The sequence below is a fragment of the Balaenoptera borealis genome (genome assembly GCF_965194805.1).
Source record: "Balaenoptera borealis genome assembly, chromosome: 16".
Taxonomy (NCBI): Eukaryota; Metazoa; Chordata; class Mammalia; order Artiodactyla; family Balaenopteridae; genus Balaenoptera; species Balaenoptera borealis.
In genome coordinates, this window is record NC_138872.1 from 59,824,280 (window position 1) to 59,850,578 (window position 26,299).

Here is a 26,299-nt window from a genome sequence, read left to right on the forward strand (position 1 = left end):
TCAAATCCAAGCATCCAGGATTAGAAGATTTTATCACCCAGATACTCTGTCTACTCACAAGGTCAGCAGTTTTCATGTGGGAAACTGAAGAGACCCACGTACCTATCGCAAATACTAAAATATCCTGTTGGAAAGCGGTGCTGCCAGCAGTACTGGTCATCTTCAGTGTGGAAAACCTTCTCCTTGTGCTTCTCCGAGGAGATGTGGCCCTGCCACTGCTTCTCACTGTTGCAGTTCTTCCCACACATCCAGCAGTGGAAGTCCACCTAGAGTGCACGGAAGACACGCATCCTGTCAGTGGCTGCTGTCTGTGTGGCCCCTGACGGGTCACCCGTGTTCAGGCACCAGAACAACTAGAAACGACTCCACCCAAGACCCAGACTCTACTCTTGGGGAGCCCATCCAGTGGGGGATGCTGGGTGAGAACGTAAAACTCAAAGTCAAGAGCAGGACCAAGGAGAGGGCGGCCAGCACACAGGAAGCAGAGAGCAGGGGCGACGGACCGGGCCAGGGGTCCAGGCAGGCTCTAGCAAGGAGCTGGTGTGCAAACAAGGGAGTCTGTCGGCAGGACAAGGGGCCAGGTTCAAACAAGGATTCCGGGGAAGATTCATACCACAAGGGAAAGCAGAGAGGATGTGAAAACCCGGGACTCGCCCACTGCAGAAGGACGAGCAACTCCATCCTTGCACATGAACTGAGCCCCTACTATGGGCCAGGACTTGTGCCAGGGGCCAGGGAAGTACACGTGCTGGGAAGACACCTCCCTGGGGGCACAGACCCACACATTAGGAACCCTGTGCTCCCACATATGCAAGCGTGCAGTGTTTCAGTAGTGTTGACTATTTCCCAAATGCCCTGCAACACTGGGTAAGAACAGGTTTGCAGAGACAGGTCAACCTCATGACCCAGCAAGTTGGGGTGACCCTGGCTCTGGAAACCCTGGTAGTACTTAAGAAAAGGTGGTGAGGAGATCAGTGCTGAGCCTTGGCAGAGAAAGCAGGGTTCACAGGGCGTATCGTGCACAAAGACGTGTCCATGACCCACATCTGAATGACTCAATACGGAGAAGGGACAAAAAACAAAACAAGAAACAAGGAGCAGAGTAATGCATACGCCTGTCAGTTTGAAAAAAACATGCCAGGCAGAGCAATAGGTTAGGAATAAACAGTCCAAGATATGTAAACATGGCCTGGAAAAATATACACTGGATCTGGTCCCTCTGGGAGGGGGACAACTGGGGTTCCCACTTTATCTGTGACATTTTATTTACTTTACAGAAGCAAACACAACAAACTGTTAACATCGGTTCACCTGGGATGGTGGGCTCAAGACAGTCATTATACTACCCCCTTCACTTTTTGAAAAATTTAAAAGACAGCCAAAACAGTAAAAGACCACAGGTGACTTAACGTCTCTGTAGAACCCAGAGGCAGAGGCCAGACTACAGGACGATGATAAGAGAACAAGAGGACTTGGGGGACGGGGACCCCACATTTCCTGAGCACTTTCCGTGGGCCGGCACTGGGATAAACCCGCAGGCTCATCACACTTCGTGGCTCCATCACAAGCAACCCCCTCAGAGACGTTCAGTAACCTGCCCAGTGTCACAGGCTAGTAAGGAGACAGAAGCAGGACTCGGACTCACAATTTCCTGGCTCCACAGTTGGAAAAAAGATCCAGGAAAGGCATTTTTAGGATGAAGAGACTTAAACTAACAGTAGAGAGCCAGCGTGGAGAGAAGATGAAGATAAGGGGGAGGGCAGACCGGGGGCGAGGGAGCCAGGTTTTGGAGAAGGTGGGAAAGAAAAGAAAGGCCTGGAAGCAAAGGTGAGGGGAACCAACCTGGGGTACTTACAGTAACTTCCGCGTAATCTGTCGGCATGTGAATTTGTTTTCCATTTTCTTTGTTTGACTGACTGGCTACATCATCGCTTTTTTCATTTTTTTGGCTCTTTAGCCAGAGTTCATAAAACTGCTCCATATCTTGTACTAAAGAAAAATGAACTCCTTTCAGTGGCAAATATTTAAATACGCCATTTAAATACACACAAGAACTCGCACTCTTTTGGTATCAGTCGGTGCAATTTTCAAAAGAAACTTGAGAGGGCTGAATGGAAACTGATCATACTGAGACACGGAGAGACAGTCCATTTCCAGACTCTCAGGGGTGAGAACCAAATTCAGGACTGTAAGACCACAAACGTTAGTTTTCTTTTTTTTTTTTTTAATAGTTAGCTTTCAAGATTAACTCCTCCCTGCATTTGCAAGACACTATGGGGGTGTTTAAAATTCAGAAACCATTTCAAGGGCATTGCTGAAAAGGAAAGCCTCGGCACGGCTTCACGATGCCCCACGTTAAACACTTGCTACCGCTGCTGTAACCACACAGGCTGCTTACACGGCTCCTCACTGTCTACTGAGAAATCTACTGTAAGGACCGAGATTCTGACCCTGGTGGGAGCCCGTCAGTTGAGCCACAGTCCCAGAAGACCGACATGCTGGGGTGCAACTTACAACAACACAGCCATGACCAGGTGCTGGGCAGTGGCTGCAAGCTACTGGAACAAGTGTATCCGGCATTACTATCAAGCGATAAAACCAAGGTTTCTCAACCTCAGCACCGCCAACGTTCTGAGCCAGAAAACTCTTCGCTGTCGGTGGCAATCTTGTGCGTGTAGGATGTTTAACAACACCCCTAGCCTCTACCCACTAGCTGCCAGTAGCACAGCCCTACAAGTCATGACAATGTCCAGATGTTGCCAAGTGTCCCCAAGGGGAGAGAGGTGTGTGTGTGGCAAAATTCATCCCCAGTTGAGAGCCACTGAGTTTAAAAAAAAATCTGGTAATGAGGATCTGGTCAAAACTCGGCTTTACTGCCTGCCCAAGTGTTTCTATGATTAGAGGTAAACTAGGAAATTCTTCTTCCTTCAGACCAGTGGTAGCAGGAATCACTGCAAGAGCCCTGATTTGCAAGGACACCTTCAGTAAGGCCCAACTCTATGTCCCCACTCCAAGCAAGAAGGAGTCCTGTCCACACAAGTCACTGAATTTTTACATGGTTGAAATACGACAGGTGACATGCTTAAATCAGATGGCTTCTTGTAATCCAGAGATCACAGATCTTAAGCAGTCGGTAAATTTCCATCAGTTTACTTAAGACTGAAGAACAATAATCCTGGTAGCAAAACCTTTTCTGGTTGGAAGTGAAAGGTTGTCTGAGGCTCCTCTCAAAGGCTCTCACAATAAACCTGACGTTTGACCAAGACAAACATTCTCTCCTCGGGCCTTTGAATGTGGGCCTGTTCTACCAGTAAGGGGTCCTTGAAGAGACCTCCAATTATAACCTGATTAATTCAGGGGTGACTATTCACAAAAGGAGCTCACAGAAGGACTGAACTTCCCCAGACCATGAATCACGCCTATGACATCAGAGGATGCTGACCTATGTATCTGTATCCGAATCTGACCTAAGCAAACATGATCGGAGGTCAGACTCTGCTTCACTGATAAAATGGTATAATGGTTTAGAATGCAGACTGCTTTCTGTGTGCACAGTGAGTTGGCATATTTACAGAGAGGAAAGAGACTTTCAGGCAAGCTAGATTTCACGGGTGTCAAGGCCACGGTTAATCATCAACTTACTCCCGTTCTCTTTCATGTAGGTCCACACTTCCCGTTCCTCAGGACTGTGAGCAAAGGAACAGTTTCCAACATACTGACATTTTTTCCCAGAAGCAATATGATTGCACAGCTGTGTTAGAAAAATATGAACATGCTTTAAGACAGAGTACACTTAGTAAAACTGCCTAATTTTTACATTTAAGCAAAATAAAAATGATTATCCATGCTAATGCCGAGAACATAATTTTAAAAGGAGATTAATTTGCTTCTATTCAAATTGACTATAAGCCCCAAATACATGAGATGATATTAAGCTTTCTGTCTCAAAACTTTTCAAAAGAAAATTTCCAAAAGAAAGTAAGTATGAAACTGGAATATGGAACATTTTCTTACAAGGAAATGTCAACAAACTCATTGATTCAGAGTATCTGCTTTTAACACAGCAGAACATTTTATCTCTGCAATGCAAGTCTCTGGCCCCCTCAGTCTGAAGGATCCTACTCTCCCCTACCTGACACCTAGGATGCCTCCTTGTCAGCACTTGGGAAGCGATAAAGAAACTGCAGACTCCTCCAAAGGTACTAAACAGTGTCAGAAAAAATCTCGGACATTTACTTATCACCAATACTGGCAGCTAATCTTGGCCATTATTCACTAGCTATGCGTTGTTCAAAGACAATTATTCCACTAACCAGGCCATCCAGTTATACAGCGTTCAAATAATACCTCTTCTGGTTATTTGCATTTTTACTTTACAGAGTAAATACAGTGATACTGGTAGGAAAATAAAGTGAGAGCCATCAGCAGAACACAGACTCCCCTAAGACCCATGACTATTAAGAACTAGGAAAACCGCCGGCACCAAGAGCTCATTCTTAGATATCATCAATGTACTTGTCTTTATAGAGCATAAATCCTAGTACAATTAATTGTTAGCTTATTTTAGTTTATCCGTGTTTCAACAGGAGTTGGCCCTATATATTAGTTTACGTAATAGTAGATGCTTAGCATTGACTTTCACTAAAAATCAAGAAGCAGTCAACACTTAACACTGCTCCTTTCCTCCCTTGGACCAACGTCAGGGACCCCCCACCCCTGCAACCCTTACAATTTTCTGCATGAAGTCAACAGTCAACAAAATATTCTTGTGATGGACTGTATTATATTCTTTTCCCAGTCAATCCCCAATAAGTACTTAGGTATTACTAGGTAGACATTTACCATCGTCTTTCAAAACTCAACGATAAGGAGCAGGGAGAAGAGAAAATAAAGGAGAAGGCCGCTCTGTGCTGGGTTTTTACACAACACCATCTCCTGTATCTTCCCTAGGATGCAATTATTCTCATTTACAGATGAGCAAACTGAGGCTGAGTAACTTGCCCTTTGGGCAGACTCTGAAGCACACGCTCTCTCCACCTCACCACACTGTCTACGCACATACACACACAGAGTACTATTTCTTCTTTTAGAAAAAGGATCCCTTAGCAATACCTAGTATGGTAGGAAAAAAGAGGAAATAAGCTCCTGTAACATTGCAAAGTAGAACACCACGTCCAAGATGAGAGAATAATCAGTGGTCCTAGGCAGCTGCCTCATGAGCTAGAATTGTTCCCAGTCGTCTTAGTTTTAGCAAAGTTTTGAGGAATATGCCCATAATCTCCACTATCTTTTGAAGCACAAGATATCAATGGTTCCAATAAACCTTACTCCCCTCCTACATAACCCACGGATTAAATCACCCAAATCTGAGGCTGAAACCACTGTGGATAAACAAACACACCACCTCCTTCAAAGACTGTCCTTATAACTTGTATAAGTTTTACAAAAAGCAAGGTACCCTGGGTGATAGGAAATTAACCCTCCTCTTCCTCAACTCTCTGGCAGTTGGGAGAGGGAGCCTCGTTACATGGGGACTCTGCAATCCACCTGCACTGCTTCTCTGGGCAAAAGGCTCTCTCCATACTTCCTCCGCTGCGGCAGAAAATTTCCGCCCTGTCAGCTCCAAGTGTCCCTCGCACAGTGAAATCCCTCCAGACCCTCTCTCTTGTGAAGAGGCAAGTTGGGCCAGCTCCAGGGCTTTGCCCAGACAATCGTCTTTAAGACCACGTAAGGTACCAGGGGGACCAAGCTGAAACGTGCTACCTAGTGAGTGAAATGCTACCCACACATTAAGTTGGCCTGGTGTTTTCATTCTAAGGGCTTTTGAGGAACATATTGCTCTAACATGGGGCATTTTTCCTTTGGGTTACTTCAAGAAAATCCTATGTTGGGCATCCTTTAGCGAGCATCCATCGCTTCAGTGAAAGAAACAGGCATGATAAAAACAACCCATCAACAGCATCCATAATAATACGGAAGGCCCTGGGTTTGACAGCAAAGCTGAGGAATCAAATTTAAATGAAATTCTCTCCCATTTGCTCCCAAAGTAATTCATCTGGAAAATAAGCTGAGCCATGACCATCACTCTTCTCTAGTCCACTGTCTACTTACTTTTCCTCAGTAACTCATACGATTCCAATCAATCTAAAGACTGTCCCAGAACCACACATTCAAAAGGGGAAGGAAAACGAAAGGACCACTTCGATTTCATTAACATGATGAGCATTATTTAAAGGGGACCAGTTTCCATCTGAATTACTACTACTTTCTAATGATTTGAAATGCCTAATAAAAAAAAAAGTGGCTTAAAAATTACGTATGTACATCAAACTGTAAAGGCATTTGTTTCTTTGTGGGGAGAGGACGGATGTTCATCCACTTCTTACGTTCAATAGACATCACTCTCATCGCACGACGATCTTTGGTCCACCTAAGAAAAATGGAGTTCAGAAAAAACAAAAACACACTGGCAAAGGCATAATATAAAGGGGCAGGTACAAAGTTTGTACCTAAAGGACCAGAGATTTTTTTTTCCTCAACCCTTCTAAAAGAAATGCCTTATGATTCTGTCATTTCATTTCCTGTCGATAATTATAAACAAACATTCCCTACGAATCCTAAACACGGAAATGATGAAATACAGGAAAAACACTTGAATTGTGTTGAATTCTTAGCTACTAAATTCTAAAAATCTCTTCCCTTTTGCTTTGCAATCATTCCTAAATTGTCTACTTTCCTTTGCTCTCTTCAAAGTCTTAATCTTTTTTTCTTATATGCATGATTTTACACCCATGAAACAGATCATTATGATCAGGCACTATTTCCACACACACACTACTTACGAATGCCTTGCTTTTGCACTACAATATTTTCTGTTTTTGTCTGGTTCAATGACTTGACCATTTCTCAGACACTGAGCACACACAAATTTTATCTTCATATTAAGGGATCCAGGCATTATTTGATTGCCAAGTACCTTAAATAATTAAAAGATTAGTTTTAATTTAACAGAAAACCAGTTTTCTGAGAACACAATCACCATGCATTTTTTTTCACAATAGCATACAATTTCCGTTTTTGTCTGGTTTGATGATTTGACCACTATATATATATATGATCTGATAACTAAAATCTCCAGTTCTCCACCCAAATGCAAGAGAATATGATAAAAGCAGATTACAGATGCCAAACCTCAATTTATGAAAGTCAGCTTTGGAGTTAATAACTAGGATTTTTGGCAGGGAGGGGAAGGAGGGTAGTTGGGTAAAGCAGTTTGGCTGGGCAGTAAGCAAAACTACAAACACAATCCACCTCCCTTATTCCAAGGATCCCCATAGCGTGAGACCCCAACTGTTTTGCCAATTAAGCTGAATAAGAAACTGTATCCTACAGTCTTTTTTTGGCCATGCCGCCCGGCTTGCAGGATCTTAGTTCCCCAACCAGGGATCAAAACCGTGCCCCCTGCAGTGGAAGCATGGAGTCCTAACCACTGGACCACCAGGGAATTCCCTATCCTACATTCTTGGTGGGTGTTATGGGCTGCCTAACTTTTTTTCTTTTATATGATCAACTAAAATTCAGATTTTTTTTTCACATTAAGAATTACTCAACTGGGGCTTCCCTGATGGCACAGTGGTTAAGAATCCGACTGCCAATGCAGGGGACATAGGTTCGAGCCCTGGTCCGGGAAGATCCCACATGCCACAGAGCGACTAAGCCCGTGAGCCACAACTACTGAGCCTGCGCTCCAGAGCCCGCGAGTCACAACTACTGAGCCCACATGCCACAACTACTGAGCCCGCGCGCCTAGAGCCCATGCTCCACAACAAGAGAAGCCACCGCGATAAGAAGCCCGTGTACCGCAACGAAGAGTAGCCCCCGCTCGCCGCAACTTGAGAAAGCCCGCGCGCAGCAACGAAGACCCAATGCAGCCAAAAATAAATAAATAAATAAATAAATAAATAAATTTTTTAAAAATTAACTCAATAAACATTAAGAAAGTAACTGGACTGTATGTAAGTTTTAACTGCATCTGCCGACAACTAACATCAATTAGGCCATTCCAGAAAGGATCCCAAATGCAGAAAGTACACAGGAAAAAATACCTGAGCTCCAGGTACGTTTGCTTCCAAATTTTGCCAATATCGTTTAGATTCCTGGGCAATAGCGTCATGTGAGATACCTGGGAAACGCAGAAGCCTTTTTTTAGGTCCTCGACACAACAACAGGCCACCAATCTAGGCAAAGTCAGACTCAATTCTTTAATTAACCCCACTTGGCATAATCTGTTGCCAAGAATGAACATCCCATTATTCTTTCAAAATGGAATATTTACAAATATAGCTCTTGGTGTCTTCCGAGGAATCTTTCTTCCTCACAAGTCCATACTTCATACATGAACTTGTATCAGCAATTACTTATACGAGACCACACTCAAAATAGGCCACTCTAAAGATGAAGTGACTACACGGTTTAAAGCTCAGGAAAAAATCAAGTGTTGCCACACCAGGTTGATGGAGAAGGGTCTCCAATACCACTTCATAAACCCTGATGCTCTTGAAGAGACATTTCTCAATCACACACAAACCTACCTGTTTCATTTTGCAATATCCAGACTTTCAATTCTACAAGACTATGTGCATAAAAGCATTCGTCTTCCCTTAAACAGCCATATCGAACCTCATGTCGGCATAAATCAAGCTGACATTGACCATGAAAAGAACGTATTTTGGAGTATTTTACTGTTGTCTCTCGCAAAATGTGGACAAGGCACCTAAGAGGAAAAGGGAGTGACATTTTACTATTGTTCTGCCATAGCTTTAAAAAAAATGTACATACACATATAAAATGTAAAGTTCTAGACTGAAAATACATTTTAAATCTTTATCAGAAAAAATATATCACTGTATGCAATTGTTTTGCTCGGGAGGGGAGGGGATAATTATATGTTAAGCTATAAAATACCTAAATCCATGTCATGAGAAGCTATAAATCAGTATTGCTTTTCTGTATTAAATTTCAATTAAATAATTCATTTTAAAATTCTCAGCAAAACCTATTAGCCATTTAAAAATAGTCACCATCTTTCAAAACAACAACAAAAGGAGAGGGGGAATGCCTGAGCAGATACTACTCTGGTTTAATTTGGATCTAAAAAAAGACTCTCGTGTTGTCACTATAAAAATTAGAAACTACCAACATACTTATTGTCTTCAAACTCATGCTTTGTAACCGGATGAGAACAAGAAGTAGAATTATCTTTGTTTCTTTTACTTATCATTCTAGGCTTATGATCAAAACATTTCTGAAACAGAGAAGAAGAATTATCATGAAAACATAATATGAGATAGAACTTCCGTGCCATGCTTATGATGTACATACCTATACATTACATGCTTACACCAAATAACACTCAGTAAGTACGAAGTCTTAACAGTATTCTTTTGGATAATAGCAGTGGCTACCGTTGCTGAGCAGATGCTTTATCATATGGCAGGACCAGAGCTAAGTACTTGATACTTCTGGGCTTGCGGGTCGGAAGCTACCACCAATTTCACAGCAGAAAGTAAGGTTTGGAGAAAGTACCTCACAAAGGAATATAAATTCTCCAAGATGCTCTTGGAGCAGTCTGAACACGGTAAGGTTGATCTTTCCGTTGCCACCAAAGAAAGCCTCCCTGCTGAATGCTCCCTTTCGCTCTAGCGTCCAGACATCTATCTCTTCCTGGCAATAAGCGAATGTGCAGTGGCCCAAATATCTACATTCCTCCTCGGCAGCAACATCTAGAAAGACAGGGAATTAAAACACATTTAAAACGCGGGCTGTTGTTTTTTCAAAGCCAATAAATATTAAACACACTTAGGGAGACTTCCCTGGTGGCACAGTGGTTAAGAATCCGCCTGCCAATGTAGGGGACAGAGGTTCGATCCCTGGTCTGGGAAGATCCCACATGCTGCGGAGCAACTAAGCCCGTGTGCCACAACTACTGAGCCTGCGCTCTAGAACCCACGAGCCACAACTACTGAAGCCCACGTGCCACAACTACTGAAGCCCGCGCACCTAGAGCCCGTGTTTCGCAACAAGAGAAGCCATCGCAATGAGAAGCCCGCGCACCACAACAAAGAGTAGCCCCCACTCGCCGCAACTAGAGAAAGCCCGCGTGCAGCAACGAAGACCCAACGCAGCCAAAAATAAATAAATAAATAAATAAATTTATAACAACAACAAAATATCAGAAAAGTATTTAAAAAAAAAAACAAAACACGCTTAGGGCACCACTTGAATTTTTATAACAATTCATGGATAGCTTCAAACCATGATACGCGTATTACAATGCAGGGATGGTATTAACTCTTAAAAAAGAAACCAAAAAACCAGCACCACAATTCTAAATTATTTTTATTTCAGACAGGGAAAAAAAGCCTTGATACCCGGATGTACTCCACCTAAGTTTAAAAAGTCATTTAGGTACATTCAAAGCTCGTTCAGGTGAAGGGGTCTGACAAAAATGAAAATACTAAGTTCTCTCAAAAACAACTTAAAAGAGCAACATTTTCAAAGCCTTATAGTTCAGTGTTCTGATTCTGTTTAGACCATGTCAGAGAACCCAAAGTTTGAGACAGTTTTCTGTTTAAAACCTGGGGAAATCCCCATTTCCATAAATAACTATAAAATACCCACAAGACAGCAAGTTAAAAACAAAGGTAAAAATAATATAAAAAATACTAATGTCTCAATCCAAGGAACTTTCTGTTAACTCTACCTAAACATTTTAAGTTACAGTAATACTGGAACCATTATAACAAATGTAGCAAATCATTTCTTGCTTAGGCGATGTACACCAATTAAGTAATTATAGCATATACCTTTACATATATAATAAGGTCCTTCGTAATTTGTTTTTGTTGGTCTTGGACGTATTTTTTTCCATGATTTATCTTCAACATTCTTTATCCTACCAATTAAAATATCTTTCTTACATTTATGATCTATATTAGCATGGTAAGTGAAATCCATTAACTTAGGGCCTGAAAAAGATGTAAAAAGGATTGCTCATATGCACAAAAAGTATCATTTCATTTTACAGGCACATTTATAAGCAGATGTGAGCAGATGGATTATGATTATTAAATTCCCATTAAAAAATCCCATCTTCATAACCCCCAAATGTAAACAAGCTATGGAAGTAACTTTTGCCTTTCGTGCTGTTTGTCAGACAAAACAAAGATCAGGACAAAACACCAGTCTTCCCAAAACATAACCCTTATTTAACTATTAGGAGTTTTGATGGCTTCTAAAGGTAAAGAACGCATTTAAATAAGCAACTAAGAAAGAAAATTAACTTGGGTCGAGTTCAGAATAAATTGTGTTCATATCACTTGACTTAGGGGTAAAGATATGAAATAACCCAACAGAAAGTACTTTAATTTTCACAAACATTATAGTCAGGTAAATATTCTATTCCATATGATTCTATACATAAAATTTTATCAAAGGAGAGCAGCGGCTTATCCTATTAGACTCCAAAGGCCCCTAATCAATAACTGCTGCTTCTTTAGAAAGAATTCAGAGATTGAAGAATCACAATAGCTGGTGTTTCCTAAGAACTCTCAGGTTATTGACTGCTTTAATCCTGTCTGCTCCTTTGTTTGGTCCTGACCTGATTTTACGAAACAGATCTGGCAAGCTTGTCTCAGTTCATGGGTTCCTTCAAGGGGATGTCTTGGGGTCACTGAAGAAGGTGGTTTAGTTACTGCACTTCCAAAAAAGTTTCCGAAGTCATTCCTAGGGTGACTTGACATTCCCAGGAAACTCTCAGAAGCAAACAAACTGCCTGGTCCATTCATCTGCAAGAAGAATTAAGAAAACAAAAAACAAAAAAAAAAAAAACAAAAAACAGCCAACAAATATTGCACTATCACTAAAGAAGGAAACAGATGCATCTGAAAAATAAGACATTCTGCACAGACTGAAGTTGAGACTATTCTGTCCTAACTGCGTTTCTATTTAAAAACCATTTCCTTCTACATTTTCCTCTCTTTTGGGTCTCTAGGCCCCTCCCCCACGTTTTTGGATGCTCCATGAGTTGTTATAAGTGACGGGTAATTGTTCTGCTTCATCAGCCAACATGTTTTTCACGCCCTGATCTTGTATTTCCTTGTCGTTCACGCTGTGCTAAAGCCTCTTACACTGCCTGCGATTGTGATTAATTTGTTATGACAGATCCAGCCTTAAACACAAAGCATTTATTACTGGATGTTCCAGAAGAGTCTTATTTTAGCACTCTTTCCCACAGCACACACAAAATTTCAGGGAGACGGTCACGTTCATTCAAATAACTCAGTTACTTAAGTAAAAGACCTATTTGCAATTTAAGCGACGTATTTACAAAAGAGGAAGTGGCACTTACAAGTAAAAGGGAAGAATTACTGTTGTTAAGCGGTGTTCCCTCTCTAGAAGTTGAGGTGGACAGATCTAAAATAATAAAAAAACTTCAACAGACCTTTTCATTCTAATCATGTAATAAGAACATCAGGGCTTAGTAGCTCACTGTGGCTTCCCACGTTATCTTCCCATCCCAATTCCAAGAAGCTTTCTTGCTCATGATTGACACTTAAAGAGGGCTATGGAGTCTTTCCTCTCCTCTAGAAACCAAGGGCATAAATAACCCTTAGACAAACAAATTTAGATAAAAAGTGATTTTCAGAGACATAAGCTAAGGCAGGGCCTACCAAGTGGGACTGTTAAAAAGACTGAGAAAATAATTCGTATTCAAAATGGGAAAGGAGCCTCTCCTTTTGAAAATATGAAGCAGGAACTCATCATAACATTAAGAAAATCAATAAAGTTCAATTACTTTCTTTTTCTTAGTCTACCACTCAGTTACTTTCTCTCTGCCCTTCTGTCTCCCACAAATTTCAGTTTCTTCTGTTGTCAATCTTCAAATCAATTATTTTGATTTTTATCCCTTTAACCATAACAAAGCCTCACAAAAATATGAAGATTTTCATTGTTATTGTTTAAAGTATATATTAAGCCTAGGACTACAGAAACAGGAGTCAGGCCAAAACCTCAGCAATCCCTTGCAAAACTAAGGCACCAGGCATGCTTTGCTGAGCTCAATGGATGAAGCCTAAAATAGATGGATCTATTATCATTTTAAACACTGATTTTAAATTAGTCTTAACTAAGTATTTGCCTAGTTCAGAATTTAAAAGGATAACCTGTCTTTAAGACCCTTTAGATGGGGTATCCCTTTTTTAGAGAACACATTAAAAGTCATTTCACCCCCCAAAACAACGGACACCCAGCTTAACAAACTATCCTATAAAAAAACCAGTGCCACATACATTCCTACTCTCAGGGCTTTGATTCTTGATCTCCAAAATGGCACAGTTAAGTCCAGGTGAATTTAAAACAGGATGGTTTAGACTTTAGAGCTACAATGTATTTTCAGCTACAATAAAAATAATTCAAGTACCAACTATCTGGAGTTAGTTAAATAACAGTCAAACCAAATTGTCTTTTTTAGAAAATGAACTGTAACTGTTTATATAAGTGGCTCGAGTCTTACCTCGTTTGGATTCGCTCATTGAAAATGAATTTAGAGAAGAACAGAAATCTTCTAAGGATGAAGTCAAAGGCGGATACAGCTCCGAGAAGGAGGGTGCAGGCGCGTACCTCGCACCGATGGGCAAGGCGCCCAAAAGAGACGCTGAGAAGGGGATGCTCGGAGCGACGCTGGCCGTTGGGAGGGGGCCTCTGACTAAGGCTGATGGCTGGAGAGGAAACAAGACCGGATTAAAGTCCATGAAACTCAGTTCCAAGCTGGCCAAACTGCTTTTAACATCAGCATATAAAAACAAATTACTTCACTGGGTAATTTTGTTACATAACAAAGTTGAAATCAAAATCAAGATTCAGTGGCAGAATCCAAACTACAGAGCTGATTTCTTCTCAAGCCTACTTTTTAAAAAGGATGGAGATGTGATGTCTAATATTGCTGTAATCCAAATAAGACGTTCATGGTTCATTTTCAAAACTTCCTTAGGATTCCCTACATGAGAGCTGGCTTCATCAAAGAGGAACTGTGAGGATGTGTGTGGGGCTGGAGTGGAAGGAAGGGTGCTTAAGAGAAGGGAGCTGGAGCAGCCTGGAAAAGTGGGGACCATCTTTCTGGAGATGTGAATGTACAACCTCACAAGAACAAATGGAACGCTACCTTGCCCCTCCCCCACAGAGCGAGGATTTTTGGAGAGTTTCCATGTGCCTTATACTATGATAAATCACATACCATCTATTTAATCCTCCTAACCCTCTGAGATGTATCCTACTAGGGCTGCCACGGTACAGATGAGAAAACCGAGGGACTGAAAGGTGAAATAACCTGCCCAAGATCAAAGTGGTAGGAACCAACCCCCCATCTGTCTGCCTTTTACATCTTCTCTCTGTCAGCTCCACGGGGACTTCACTGGTTTCACCCACCCTGGAAACCAGCTTTGAGTTCCACCCCCCATCATCCTCCTACTGCTGCCACTATTTTAATATACTTCACAGCAGGAGTCAGTGAACTTTTCTATAAGGGGCTGGATATTAATATTGTAGGCTTTGTGGACTACACAGTCTCTGTTACAACTAGTCAACTTTGTTACTACAGTGTCATGAAATATTTTCTGTGTCTCAAAATATTATTATTATTATTATTTTTCTTCCAACCATGTAAAAATCTAGAAACCATTCTTAGTCCATGGGCCATACAAAACAGGCAGCAGGCCAGATCAGGCCTGTGGACCAAAGTCTGCTGACACTTGCTTTATGGTATATGGTTATAGGAGAATTATCCTTAAGGAATGAGAAGTCCTTAATCCATGAATTCATTTTGCCTTACATGTCAAATGCCTATTCTTTGTCAGAAAGTTAAATTTACCGTTTCCATAATATGTGATTCCTAGCACATTTCCCTTTTTTATTTAAAGAAATGACCAAATTAGCCAGTTACCACTGGAAAACGACAAAAGTAATTTTCAAGAAACCCAAAGCTTACTCTATAGTCAATACTAAAAATATCTAGCAGGTTATACTACGATTAAAAAAAAAAAAAAAAGCCTGCCTTCAGAAGAAAGGAGTCACACTGAAATTTACCATAACAGTTTCATTAGTTTCAGGTGCAGAATCAAGGAGGTCATCTATTTCATCTCCAAGGACCATATCTCCATCATCTAAAAACGCTTCCGGCATACTGAAGGGGATCTTTCCTCCATTTGCCAACACTGTCGATGGCAGAGAACTCTCTTCCACTTGCAGTGGCAAAATAGAAGTTAAGGGCATAATGGGAACTGAGGCCAGCTCATTTCCAACTTGGTGAGAAAAACTGGATGCAGGTATAGAAACAACAGGAACTGCTTCTTGCCTCGGAGTTAATAAATCTGTAACATGGATGGACATGTACTCACTTATTTTCAGTGTATTTATGTAATACTAGTGTTAACAGCCAATAATAGAAAAAATGAAGAGCTAGATGAAAATATGAAAGCAATTATAAAAATAAATAGATACAACAGTGAAAGCAATTCAAATAAAAGAGTACAAGTAATCCTAAAAATAATTCGTTTTGCACAGGAATAGATACATTGACTTGTGAAAACTTCTCCTTCTTTCTCAAAACTGCTGGCCCCCTTTCGGATGGAGCTACTAGAGGGTGGTGAAGCCACAGTGGGTATCGAACAATTGCTCACTGACATCCAGTACTGTCACTCACTCACTGGCACATCCAGAGGCACAGAGGTGGTTTTTGAAATTACTCTTGTTTTAATACTAATAACCACACAGCAATCTTATTTGACAACACTATAATGTACATAACGTCTAAGGCTGGCACTTTTCAGATTAAGAGGATGTGTGTGAAAACGTACCTGGCTCAATATCTTCCACAGAAGAGTTCAAAGCCTAGAAATTAAACCAAATAATAGATGATAGTATTTTCAGGACTCTAAACCATAAAGCAAGCTATAAAACTCACTCTAAGAGAGCAATGCAGGTTCTCACATTTGACCTCCTTCCAATTAAGACAGAAATAAAGAAAACGTGTAAACCTCTGTAATACATGGCGTTAAACGGTGCTGGCCTACTGGCACTTGTTTCCTGTGGCCCAGTATTTCTCAAAGGATAGTCAGGAGCCTTCTAGTTCCAGAGGGACTAGTCTAGCCACCACTCTCTCCCCAACTCACAGTGGCATCCTCACAGCTCTAAGAAGACGTACCTTTAAAAAACTTGTTAATTATGTTTAACCCAATGACTCCTAAGATTAGTATGTGGCCCTGACCCACTTTTTCTAATAAAACCTAACATCTATTAAAATCCTGTAAAATGCTCCATTGGCCTTCAGGAAATGCTGATTGAGAGTAACAGATATTACTTGAGTTGTTTGTTTTCTTTTTCTAGGGCAGGAAGCTCTGGCCACTTTTGTGTTTGAGGAATAAAAAGGTCTCAAAGGGCTTCCGTGGTGGCGCAGTGGTTGAGAATCTGCCTGCCAATGCAGGGGACACAGGTTCAAGCCCTGGTCTGGGAAGATCCCACATGCCGCGGAGCAACTAGGCCCGTGTGCCACAACTACTGAGCCTGCGCGTCTGGAGCCCGTGCTCCGCAACAAGAGAGGCCGCGATAATGAGAGGCCCGCGCACCGCGATGAAGAGTGGCCCCCACTTGCCGCAACAAGAGAGGGCCCTCGCACAGAAACGAAGACCCAACACAGCCATAAATAAATAAATAAATAAATAATTTTTTTAAAAAGGTCTCAAAATAGACACAAACCAAAAATATTAGAAACAAAACTACTAATGCTTCTATCTTTTCTTCTTTTTTTTTTTGTATTACGAGTCTTACAAGAGCAATAACCTTACCTTTGTAGCCCCATCCCCAGGAACTGTTTTTAGTGACAGCTGAAAGAAAATTAAGAAACTAATTTAAAACCAGAACTGACTCCAAGCTACAAAACAAAACAAAAATACCTTATGGAGAGAACTCCACCTTACCTCAGTTCTAACATATGCTTTTCTTATTTTAAATCCCAATTTCTGAGCTAGTTCTTGAGTTAGTTTTATTACATGTTCATCCTGAAAAAAGTGAGAATATATGATTAGTGGCGGGCTATATTTACTAACTGTAAAGACGAAGAGGCAAAACAGTTCTAACTTATACTCTGTCAAGACACTTGTTTTATGGGCAATTATTCCCAACTGCAGCAGGTGGGTGGCTGGCTGGAAGATGTAACTTTTTAAGGCCATTTCTCTACACAGAATCAATAAAATGGTTATGATGTAAACGAATGAACCAAAACATAAATTCCATACCTGAGGCACTGCCAAGGAGCACTTTGCCACAGCGTCATAAGCCTCTTTGTACCTTCCTAAATCACTTAGAGCCTTAGATTTCCGATAGAGAGCTTTGCAGTTACTGGCATTTAAACTGAGGACTGTATCACAGTCTTCTAAAACTTTATCATGGAAACCCTGGCGAGGAAGACCAAATAAAGTTAGCAATCAAACAGTTCACATCTTGTGATGATGTCTCCCTGCAAATGGAAACAAATTCAGACTTTTCCTTTAAATTGAAAGTTAGTGGTATTATTTGTCTTTTTAAAAATTATTTTCATTATGAAATTTCAAATACACAAAAGTAGAAAGAATATCGTGGCTACCCATGTACCCACCACCCAGACATTTGGCCATAAAATACCCCAGATCTTCAAGAAATAAAACGTTCCAGGTATGGCTGAGGCCCCCAAGTGTCACTCGCCTGTCCTATTTTCCTCGCAGTTGTAGCTACCCCCTTTTTGGAGCTCATTAAAATGTTAAATGGAAATGTAACTCCCAAGCAGCTAGTTGAGAAGGAATATATTATACAAAACAAATCATCAATGAATGCTCATTAGCAAAGAACTAGGTGACAACATGGATACTTAAATTCATGGTTAAATTTTACTGAATGTCTATAGTGAAAATTATAAGCACATCAAAATATTGCTTTCTAAGTTCTGACATGTGAAGAGCTTGTTAACTCTTTCGAAGGCTAACTACTGTTTTGTGCTATAAAAAAAACAGCTCCTAAGAGAATCTTGACTAAGAAGCAAACTGTCAGCAGAGATACCTGATGGGTACCCTGTACCCATCTGTGAACACCTGTATCTTCCTAGGCTGACTTTTTTATGAGCAGACACCCCCCACCAAAAGCCATACTCAAAAAGGAATCTCCAAGGACCAGTATCTAAGAAACAAATTATTTTTAAATACCTAAGCATTTGGCCAAAGCTGATTTTTCAAAGCTTGAGGCCACTCTAAAAGCAGTTAATTTATCTTTCTTATAAACTGAAATTAGGAAACTGACTTTCGCTAGTATACTATGTTATTGAAAACCTTTTTTCTCTCTAGAAACATTGCTTTAAAAATCACAACTCACCATATTAGAATAGCAAGCAATACGATTTATATATAGTTTTTCAATGATTTCTTTAGGGATTAAAATTTCTTCAGACTTTGCATAATCAGCTATACTCAAAGCTTCTGAATATTGGCTCATGGAGCTGTTCCAATCACGTTCCCGATAAACATCATTTCCTTCGTTAAAAAGATTTCTCACAAGAGCACGTAAATATACCTAAAAAGAAGAAAGTAACCACTTGAAACCCTTCAAGGGACAAGTCAGAGTGTAAGCAAATTTTAATTTTTGTATCTAAAACTTCAGAGGAAATAATTTGACAGAGCAACAAGCACTGTCGTAAGAAATTATCAAATCCAGGCCAACTCACTGCTATTTCAGCTAGGGTTTCATCTTGCTTGCTTTTTCCAAGAAAAAATTCAATGTCTCATTATTAAGAGAAGTGCTGCAAAAGCACCTTGTCAATATTTGTTGACATCGCCAACTCTGAGCCTGGGATAAATTCCTACAAGTGGAATGAGGATTTTAAGGCTTCTGACTAGTATTTCTAAACTGTCTTCCAAAAAGGCAACAACAAGGAATACTTATAGCGGCTTGCTTCAGAGCACCTCCACCAACACGTGTGCACACGTGCGTGAGCACGCACACATAAAATCTACACATTTCTAGGTGAAAAATGGTACCCTTTTTTATTTGCGTATCTGATTACCAGCGAGGTTGAACTTCTCCACATTTTTATGGACCATTTGTGTTTCTTCTTTTGTAAATGTTCAGGTCATTTACTGATTTATGGGGAGGGGATGGCAAACCTTTTTCTTACTGTGTAAGTATACACACTCTTCTGGTAGGGGCAAATGTTCTTAAGTCTCCTTCAGGATTTCTATCATTGCTCTAAGATTTTAAAAGTCCTTTCCTATCAAAGGATCAGATAAACATTCAGCTCTTCTTTGTCTCATTTTACGAATTCACGTCTAAGCTGACGAAAGTAATAAAGAAAACTGTCCAGATCAACCTTTAACAGCTGAGGTGACTTGAGAGACAGGCCGTTTCACCTCCCTGGACCCCAACTGCACGTTTGTAAAATGAAAGGATTGCTCCATGTGATTGCTAGTCCTCATACTTTACAGTTCTACGTCTGTTTGGAGAAAAGGAAGGAAGGAAGGGAGAGACTGAAATGAACGGAAAGGGAGGGAGGGAGGGAGGCAGAGAGAAAGGAGTGACATTCAGAAGCACCACAACCCACAGAGATGCAAAGCCACAGGGGAACTAACGGTCTGCAGAACTGAGGGCCTTTAGTCCAAGACCCAGTCAGCTGGGCTTTCTAACTAACTAGATTCCTCTCTAGCTCTTTCCCCTAATTATCCAGTCACCTCTTTACTTCTGTTACAACTTCTCTTCTAAGGAAGAACAGAAGATACTCTGCACTCTCCCTCTCAGCATATTCTGTCCCCCTCATTTTCAATGAAATGAAAGGCTAAAGGTAATTGTCAAGGGGCTCAAAAGAAATTAATTCAAAACTTCACCAATAGAGGAAAGAAAAAATAGGACAACTGTCCAAGTACGCCGGAAAAAAACGTTGTCTTATATATACACGGGTCAGCAAACTTTTTCTGTAAATGCCCAGATAGTAGGGATTTGAGGCTTTGTGAGCCATAAGGTCTCTGTCTCAACCACCATGTCGTGAAAGCAGCCACAGATAACACATTGACAAATGGGCATGGCTGTGTTCCAATAAAACTTTATTTATGAAACAGACAGGGGGCCACATCTGGGTTTGCCAACCCAGGCTACATGTGGCAGTTCACAGGCTACTTGTGGAGTTCTCAAGCAGACCTTCCCAGAGTCCTTACCGCATACTGTTCCTGTGTTCCTGGATACGACAGCGGTGACCTAAGAAGAAGAAACAAATCAATTCTGATGATCAGGTTCTTATCAGGATTTGTTCACCCAGGAGTCATCTTAAAACTGAGGTTCTCATGAGCTCACCACTGGTTCAAAGCACATTTTAAAGACCTGCTTCTCCTTTACGACCATTATTCACATATAACTGTAGTCATGAAAAAAAAAAATCTAAAACTATTCCTTTGTATTTTCTTGAGTAAGTATAACATTTTCCCTGCAAATCTACTTCTAATTAAAGACAGCCTAATTCTTCAAATGCCGAAAAAGTTTTAAAATAGTATAGAACCACTACTACTATTTGATTCAATTTACTATAGAACAGAGGGGAAGAATGTCCCCTTCCCAGGAGGGACAAAGAGGCCTTTCTGCCTGGACATGGCCACCCAGGCTGTGGTCCTGTCACTGACGTGCTTCATGAAGGCCAGTTAGAGACCGAGCTTCGTAACAGAAAAAGTGCGATCACAAAAGCCCTGTGTGCTGACAGATGTTGATTTTCACTCATCAGAACTGTTCTTACGAGATTAGGTTCAAATTCCTCAGTCTAACATTTTAGAGGATACTTAAGGATTTCAGCCCTAAAAATCAGCGACAGCAAGATCCACTTCAGAACAGAAAGAAATCAACGTCCAAGAGCAGAAAATACTGCTAGAACAAAAATATCTAGTTTCTAACCCAAAAGAACAGGACTTCGGAAACATAACTAAAGGTTTCCTAATCCCTGCTACATGCAGAGCCACACCAAAAGGAGTTACTTCATGACGAGAACATGAGGCATGCAGTGAGCCCTTACTGTATAAACTGTAGTCCTTCCTTAATGTTCTGCTGCCTTTTTCTTCTCTCCTCGGACACACTGGACATGTTATCCCACACATCCACTTTCTAAAGGAGAAATCTGGAAAGAAACAGGCAAGAAATTACACAAGGCACGGGGCTCCTGGACCCCAGTTAAAACACCCATAATCTAGGTCTTGTCACACGCTTAGCTGTGGACACGTCCATCTCCGCCGCCTTGACTAGGGTCCTGGACGCCGAGGACACCACCTGAGTCGTGTCTGTGGTCCCCACCGTCTCATGCGCCACGAGCAGAGGGCTTCCACACTCCGCTCACTCCCCTTAACAGCCGCGCAGATGCTGTCGCTGTCGGCCCCTCCTAAACAATCCCCGCACTAAAGTCACCTCTCTCTCCCCATTTCACCTTCCTTCCTTCGACGACAGGTTTTGTTCCCGGCCTGTCTCTACGCACGCGGAAGCAGCCACGAGAACAGTCCTGGCCTTGTTTTGCTTCTGGAAGCTTTCCAGAAGCAAAATGGTTTCACGTCCGCTTGCCTCTGAGGGGTTTTGACTTCCTTGTGAGCAGAGTCTAAACCTTATCTGTGTTTTTTGAAACAATCCTTCTTCGTACAACTGATAGAATAAGGATCTAAGTGAAGTTACATTAATTGGAATTTTCTGGAGGGTAAGGGTTTACCTTCGATGTAACACTGGCAAATGTCAACACCGTTAGTATTTAACCTGACTAGTCGACGCTCATTAAGCAGCTCCCAGGAAGCAACGGGAGAACCACATAGAAGAGATCTCGGATAAAACATCGTCTCCCAATGTCCTAAACTAGGGTTTCTCAACCTCAGCCATTCAGGCCAGATAGCTCTCTAGTACGGAGGGCTGTCCTGTGCACTGCAGGATGCTGGCGGCATCCTGGCCTCTACCCACTGGATGCCAGCAGCACCTCCTCCCCTCAGCTGGGACAAACTAGTGTCTCCAGATATTGTTAAATGCCCCTTGGCGGGGGTGGGGAGGGGCTGGGGGGTCCACACAGTCACCCCTGGATGAGGACTACTGAGAGCTAATGCTGAGAGGACATCGTGTCACATAAACCATGTATTTGGACCCATGTGACAGGGGAATGGCACCCGTGTTTCAAGTACGGAGCTGAAATGTTTTCGTTTCATTATTGCTTACCATTTGTAAGCAAGTTTTATCTTTAAGTCTACCTTTTTTCAAAGTGTAGAGTGAGGAGGGAGGCTGGAATACCCTGGAAGCTCATAACTGGTGCTAATACTTTTTGTCTTTTATTTTTTCTCCTTCCAGTTTCATTGAGATTATCATTGAAATACAGCACTATATAAGTTTAAGGTGTAAACATAATGATGTGACTTACACACATCATGAAATGATGACCACAATAGGTTTAGTGAACATCCGTCATCTCATATAGATACAAAATTAAAGAAATAGAATAAAACATTTTTTCCCTTGTGATAAGAACTCATCTACTCTCTCAACAACTTTCATATATATCATACAGCAGTGTTAATTATATTTATCACATTGTACATTATATCCCTAGCACTTGTTTATCTGATAACTAGAAGTTTGTAGCTTTTGCTTTTTGTCTTTTAAATATTTGTCTTTTAAATATTTGTCAGTTCTAAATATTTTGATCTTGTATCTAAAAGTTGGTTACTTTACTTAAGTATTGCTATTTACACGTGTATCTGGTATCTGCCTTAAAATACTATGTTTGAAATTATCCAGAATTAAAAGTTTAAAAAGCCCGTTATACTGAAGTAAAACAGCATTGTTTCTGGAATTTGTTTTTAAGGTCGTCTAGCTTAAAGGGGGGTAAATGGGTGGGCATGAAACAAGAGTAGCAAAAACATGGGACACTGCTCCAGCTGGATGAGGGGAGGGTATGTGGGGTTCATTCTGTTCTTCTACTTGAACATGTCTGGCCATTTCCATAACAAAAAATTTTTTAATTCATATGTATGAATACTTACAAGGTTCTTTAAAGAGGCACTATTTCTAAGAGAAAAAAGATGGGAAATTAACTCAATGCCTGTCAAAAAGGAAATGATTGGGGCTTCCCCGGTGGCGCAGTGGTTGAGAATCTGCCTGTCAATGCAGGGGACACGGGTTCGAGCCCTGGTCTGGGAAGATCCCACATGCCGCGGAGCAACTGGGCCCGTGAGCCACACCTACTGAGCCTGCGCTTCTGGAGCCTGTGCTCCGCAACAAGAGAGGCCACGACAGTGAGAGGCCCGCGCACTGCGATGAGGAGTGGCCCCCGCTCGCCACAACTAGAGAAAGCCCTCACACAGAAATGAAGACCCAACACAGCCAAAAATAAATTAATTAATTAATTTTTTTTTTTTTTAAAAGGAAATGGTTGAATAAATTGTGCTGGAGGGAAAAAAAGGCAAAGTGCAAGTGTCCACAGTAAGACCCTGTTCTGTTATTTTAAAAGGGGGTAGGGGTATATATTTATATTTGCTTGTGTACACACAAAATAGCTCCAGATGGGATCACAGAAAGCTACAGCAGTGAGAGAAACCCAGGGGTTCAGGGAAAGGGGTGGGACAGCGTCTTTTCACTGCAAACCTTTAAAACTTCTTTTTTTAACCTTGTAAACAAATGATATCTGGGAAAAGAAATAAAGTATTAAAAGAAGTCTACGTAGCTTCTGAGCCCTTCCTTAGAAAGATGACTTACTGGGTCACCCAGCCTTTTTCTTCTATTTTACTTAAAACAGAGTCAGAACCTTAGAGCTCAAAGGCACCCAGAGGTGCACTTGGGGGTCCAGGGCGGTCAGGCCAGAGGGACTGGGACAAAAGAAGTGAAGCCAAAGACAAGAAGCATCCCCTCTCCTTCCGTGAAGGACACACGTCTCCCAACCCCTGTCTGGTGGGGTGGGGAATTAGTTTGAGGTTCACTCAAAAAGTAAATCTGTTGGCTCAGAAGGAACTCCGGGGTAATGATAATCCGCCAAGTTAAGAGCCTTAGAGCTATTTCTCCAGAAAGTGCTCGAAAACCTTGAACCTTGGCCTCTTAAGGACAAAGGGCAGGTGGAAGAGAGCTGACAACTCAAGCAAGTGATTAAGAGAAAATAAGACGCAGATTCTTAACAGCATGAAATACTATGCCTCCTTTAGATGTTTAAAGATTTGAAGACATAACATCAGGTGATGTTTAAATATAATATGGCAGGGCATTTCATGTTCTGTAGATTTTCCCCCTAAATTTTATTATGAAGAATTTTACACACACAGTAAAAATTTTTTTACAATGAATAACATATACCTCTATACTACCTATATCCTACAATTAATATTTTGCTATATTTATTACATCTGCCCACACTTCCGTCCATCTACCAACCCAATTTTGGTAAACTGCAAACTGAGTTGCAGACATCAATTATAATTTACCACTAAACACTTCAGCATACATATCATTACCTGGGGTTCCACATTTGTTTACAGTTTTTTAAGGTAAAATGCACACAATTTAAGGCAACTTCTAACAAACGATACACTCATGTAACCCAGACCCCGGTGGTGAGACACACCATCACCGTCACTCCAGAAAGTTCCCTCAGGCCCCTTCTCTAGCCAATCCTTGCCTCACCCCCAGCCCAGGAATCACTGTTCTGATTTTTTTCCACCACAGATTAGTCTTACCTGTGAAATAAAGCCTCCCCACCCCCCCATCTCATTTTAAAAGAAAACGATAAAGGCTTTATACACCATCTTATTTTCAGATCCAGTCAACAAAATCTGGCCTCAATTTTCAAGTGAGGAAGAATATGATAAAAGTTAATCCAACAATCACTTTCCTTCTTCAAATTCAGCAGCACATGACAGGTGTCCACTGTCCCCTCAAAACAGGGGCTTCATCTCCAACTGACCTCTAAACGTGAGGGCCCTGGGGTGTCATCAGACCCCCCCTTCCCCCAGGCACTCTCTCCCCTCAGGGACCTCCTGCTCTGCCCAGGTGTTAAATACACTCATCTAGGGCCCGACAACTCCCCACGTCTGTCCCCTGGCAGAGCTTGCTAGACACCCTCTACCTGGTAGTTCTACTTGGGTGTCCAGACATCACACACTGTTCGGAGAGCAGGAGTTTAAATATTATGACAGCGAAAAGCAATGTCGCCTTCCCAACCCTGTCATTCAACCACCCATTTGCCCTGTGAAGGCAATCAATCAATACCATTGTTACCGATCTGCTATGTGTCCTGACAAAGACACTGTGTGAACCAAGCTGTATCTTGATTGTAATGGTAGTTACGTGAATCTATACATGGGATGAAACTGCATAGATACACACACACACATACACACACAGGCGTGCGCACGCACATACACACACGAGTGAATGTAAAACTGAGTCAGGTCTGTAGTTGGGTTAACAGTATTACGTGAGTGTCAGTTTCCTGACGTTGCTATTGCACTACAGTTAGGTAAGATGGCACCATTGGGGGAAGCAGATGGAAGGGTTCATGGGATTCTATATACAACTTTTGCAATTTCCTGTGAGTCTATAATTATTTCAAAATAAAAAGTTAAAAATATCCTGTGCATACGTTATTTTTTATACAAACTGGGGCTCCTAACGTGTTCTGCACCTTGCTTTTCTCGATTGGTACCTCATATCTTGAAGGTCAGTCCATATCAGCACGTATCAAGCTGCATTACCTTTAACAGCCATGCAATGTGCTCCGTGATATGGCTGCACCATAACATCACCAGCCCCCTAGTCATGGACATTTTGGTTGTTTCCAATCTTTAAAAGTTCACCAGGTACACAGAACATTTCATATATGCATATCTTCAAAGAATTTCCGTAGGATGAAGGGTATGTACATTTCTTTATTTTGCCAGCTACTGCCAAGTTTTACCAAATGACCCTACCCACCACCAGTGCACAAGGGTTGCTATTTTACCCCTTCACCAAGAAATTATCAAATGTTTCCATCGCTGTCAGGGAGATGAGAAACAGTGTGACAACTGTGGTTGGGGTCCTGCTTGTTTTAGTCTATCATTAGTGAGGCCGAACACCTCTTCAGATTTGAGAGCTGTTTGCACTTCCTTTTCCATGAACTGTTTCATTTCCTTCACCCATTTTTCTTCCAGGCTGAGCTTTTCGGACTTATGGAAGTTCTTTATGTGTTGAGGAAAGCAGT

General features: G+C 41.4%; 1 protein-coding gene across 3 annotated transcripts in view; it reads right to left on the reverse strand.

Annotated features, from left to right (window-relative positions):
- ZC3H7A (zinc finger CCCH-type containing 7A) overlaps positions 1 to 26,299 on the reverse strand; it is a 34,653-nt gene that overhangs the window by 1,607 nt on the left and 6,747 nt on the right. For 2 of the 3 annotated variants that reach the window (XM_082359946.1, XM_082359947.1), the window contains exons 2-22: positions 21,125 to 21,226; positions 20,283 to 20,322; positions 18,454 to 18,651; positions 17,349 to 17,507; positions 17,031 to 17,111; positions 16,899 to 16,937; positions 15,912 to 15,945; positions 15,142 to 15,425; positions 13,574 to 13,778; positions 12,410 to 12,474; positions 11,660 to 11,846; positions 10,866 to 11,027; positions 9,586 to 9,782; positions 9,204 to 9,304; positions 8,592 to 8,773; positions 8,106 to 8,182; positions 6,843 to 6,976; positions 6,325 to 6,430; positions 3,643 to 3,751; positions 1,856 to 1,989; positions 103 to 266 (exon numbers count right to left, since the gene is read on the reverse strand). In XM_082359946.1, coding sequence (XP_082216072.1) covers positions 103 to 266; positions 1,856 to 1,989; positions 3,643 to 3,751; positions 6,325 to 6,430; positions 6,843 to 6,976; positions 8,106 to 8,182; positions 8,592 to 8,773; positions 9,204 to 9,304; positions 9,586 to 9,782; positions 10,866 to 11,027; positions 11,660 to 11,846; positions 12,410 to 12,474; positions 13,574 to 13,778; positions 15,142 to 15,425; positions 15,912 to 15,945; positions 16,899 to 16,937; positions 17,031 to 17,111; positions 17,349 to 17,507; positions 18,454 to 18,651; positions 20,283 to 20,322; positions 21,125 to 21,192 — 2,726 coding nt within the window. In that variant the 5' untranslated portion in view covers positions 21,193 to 21,226. The remainder of the gene's footprint in view (positions 1 to 102; positions 267 to 1,855; positions 1,990 to 3,642; positions 3,752 to 6,324; positions 6,431 to 6,842; positions 6,977 to 8,105; positions 8,183 to 8,591; positions 8,774 to 9,203; positions 9,305 to 9,585; positions 9,783 to 10,865; positions 11,028 to 11,659; positions 11,847 to 12,409; positions 12,475 to 13,573; positions 13,779 to 15,141; positions 15,426 to 15,911; positions 15,946 to 16,898; positions 16,938 to 17,030; positions 17,112 to 17,348; positions 17,508 to 18,453; positions 18,652 to 20,282; positions 20,323 to 21,124; positions 21,227 to 26,299) is intronic. The other variant, XM_082359948.1, reaches the window with a different exon arrangement.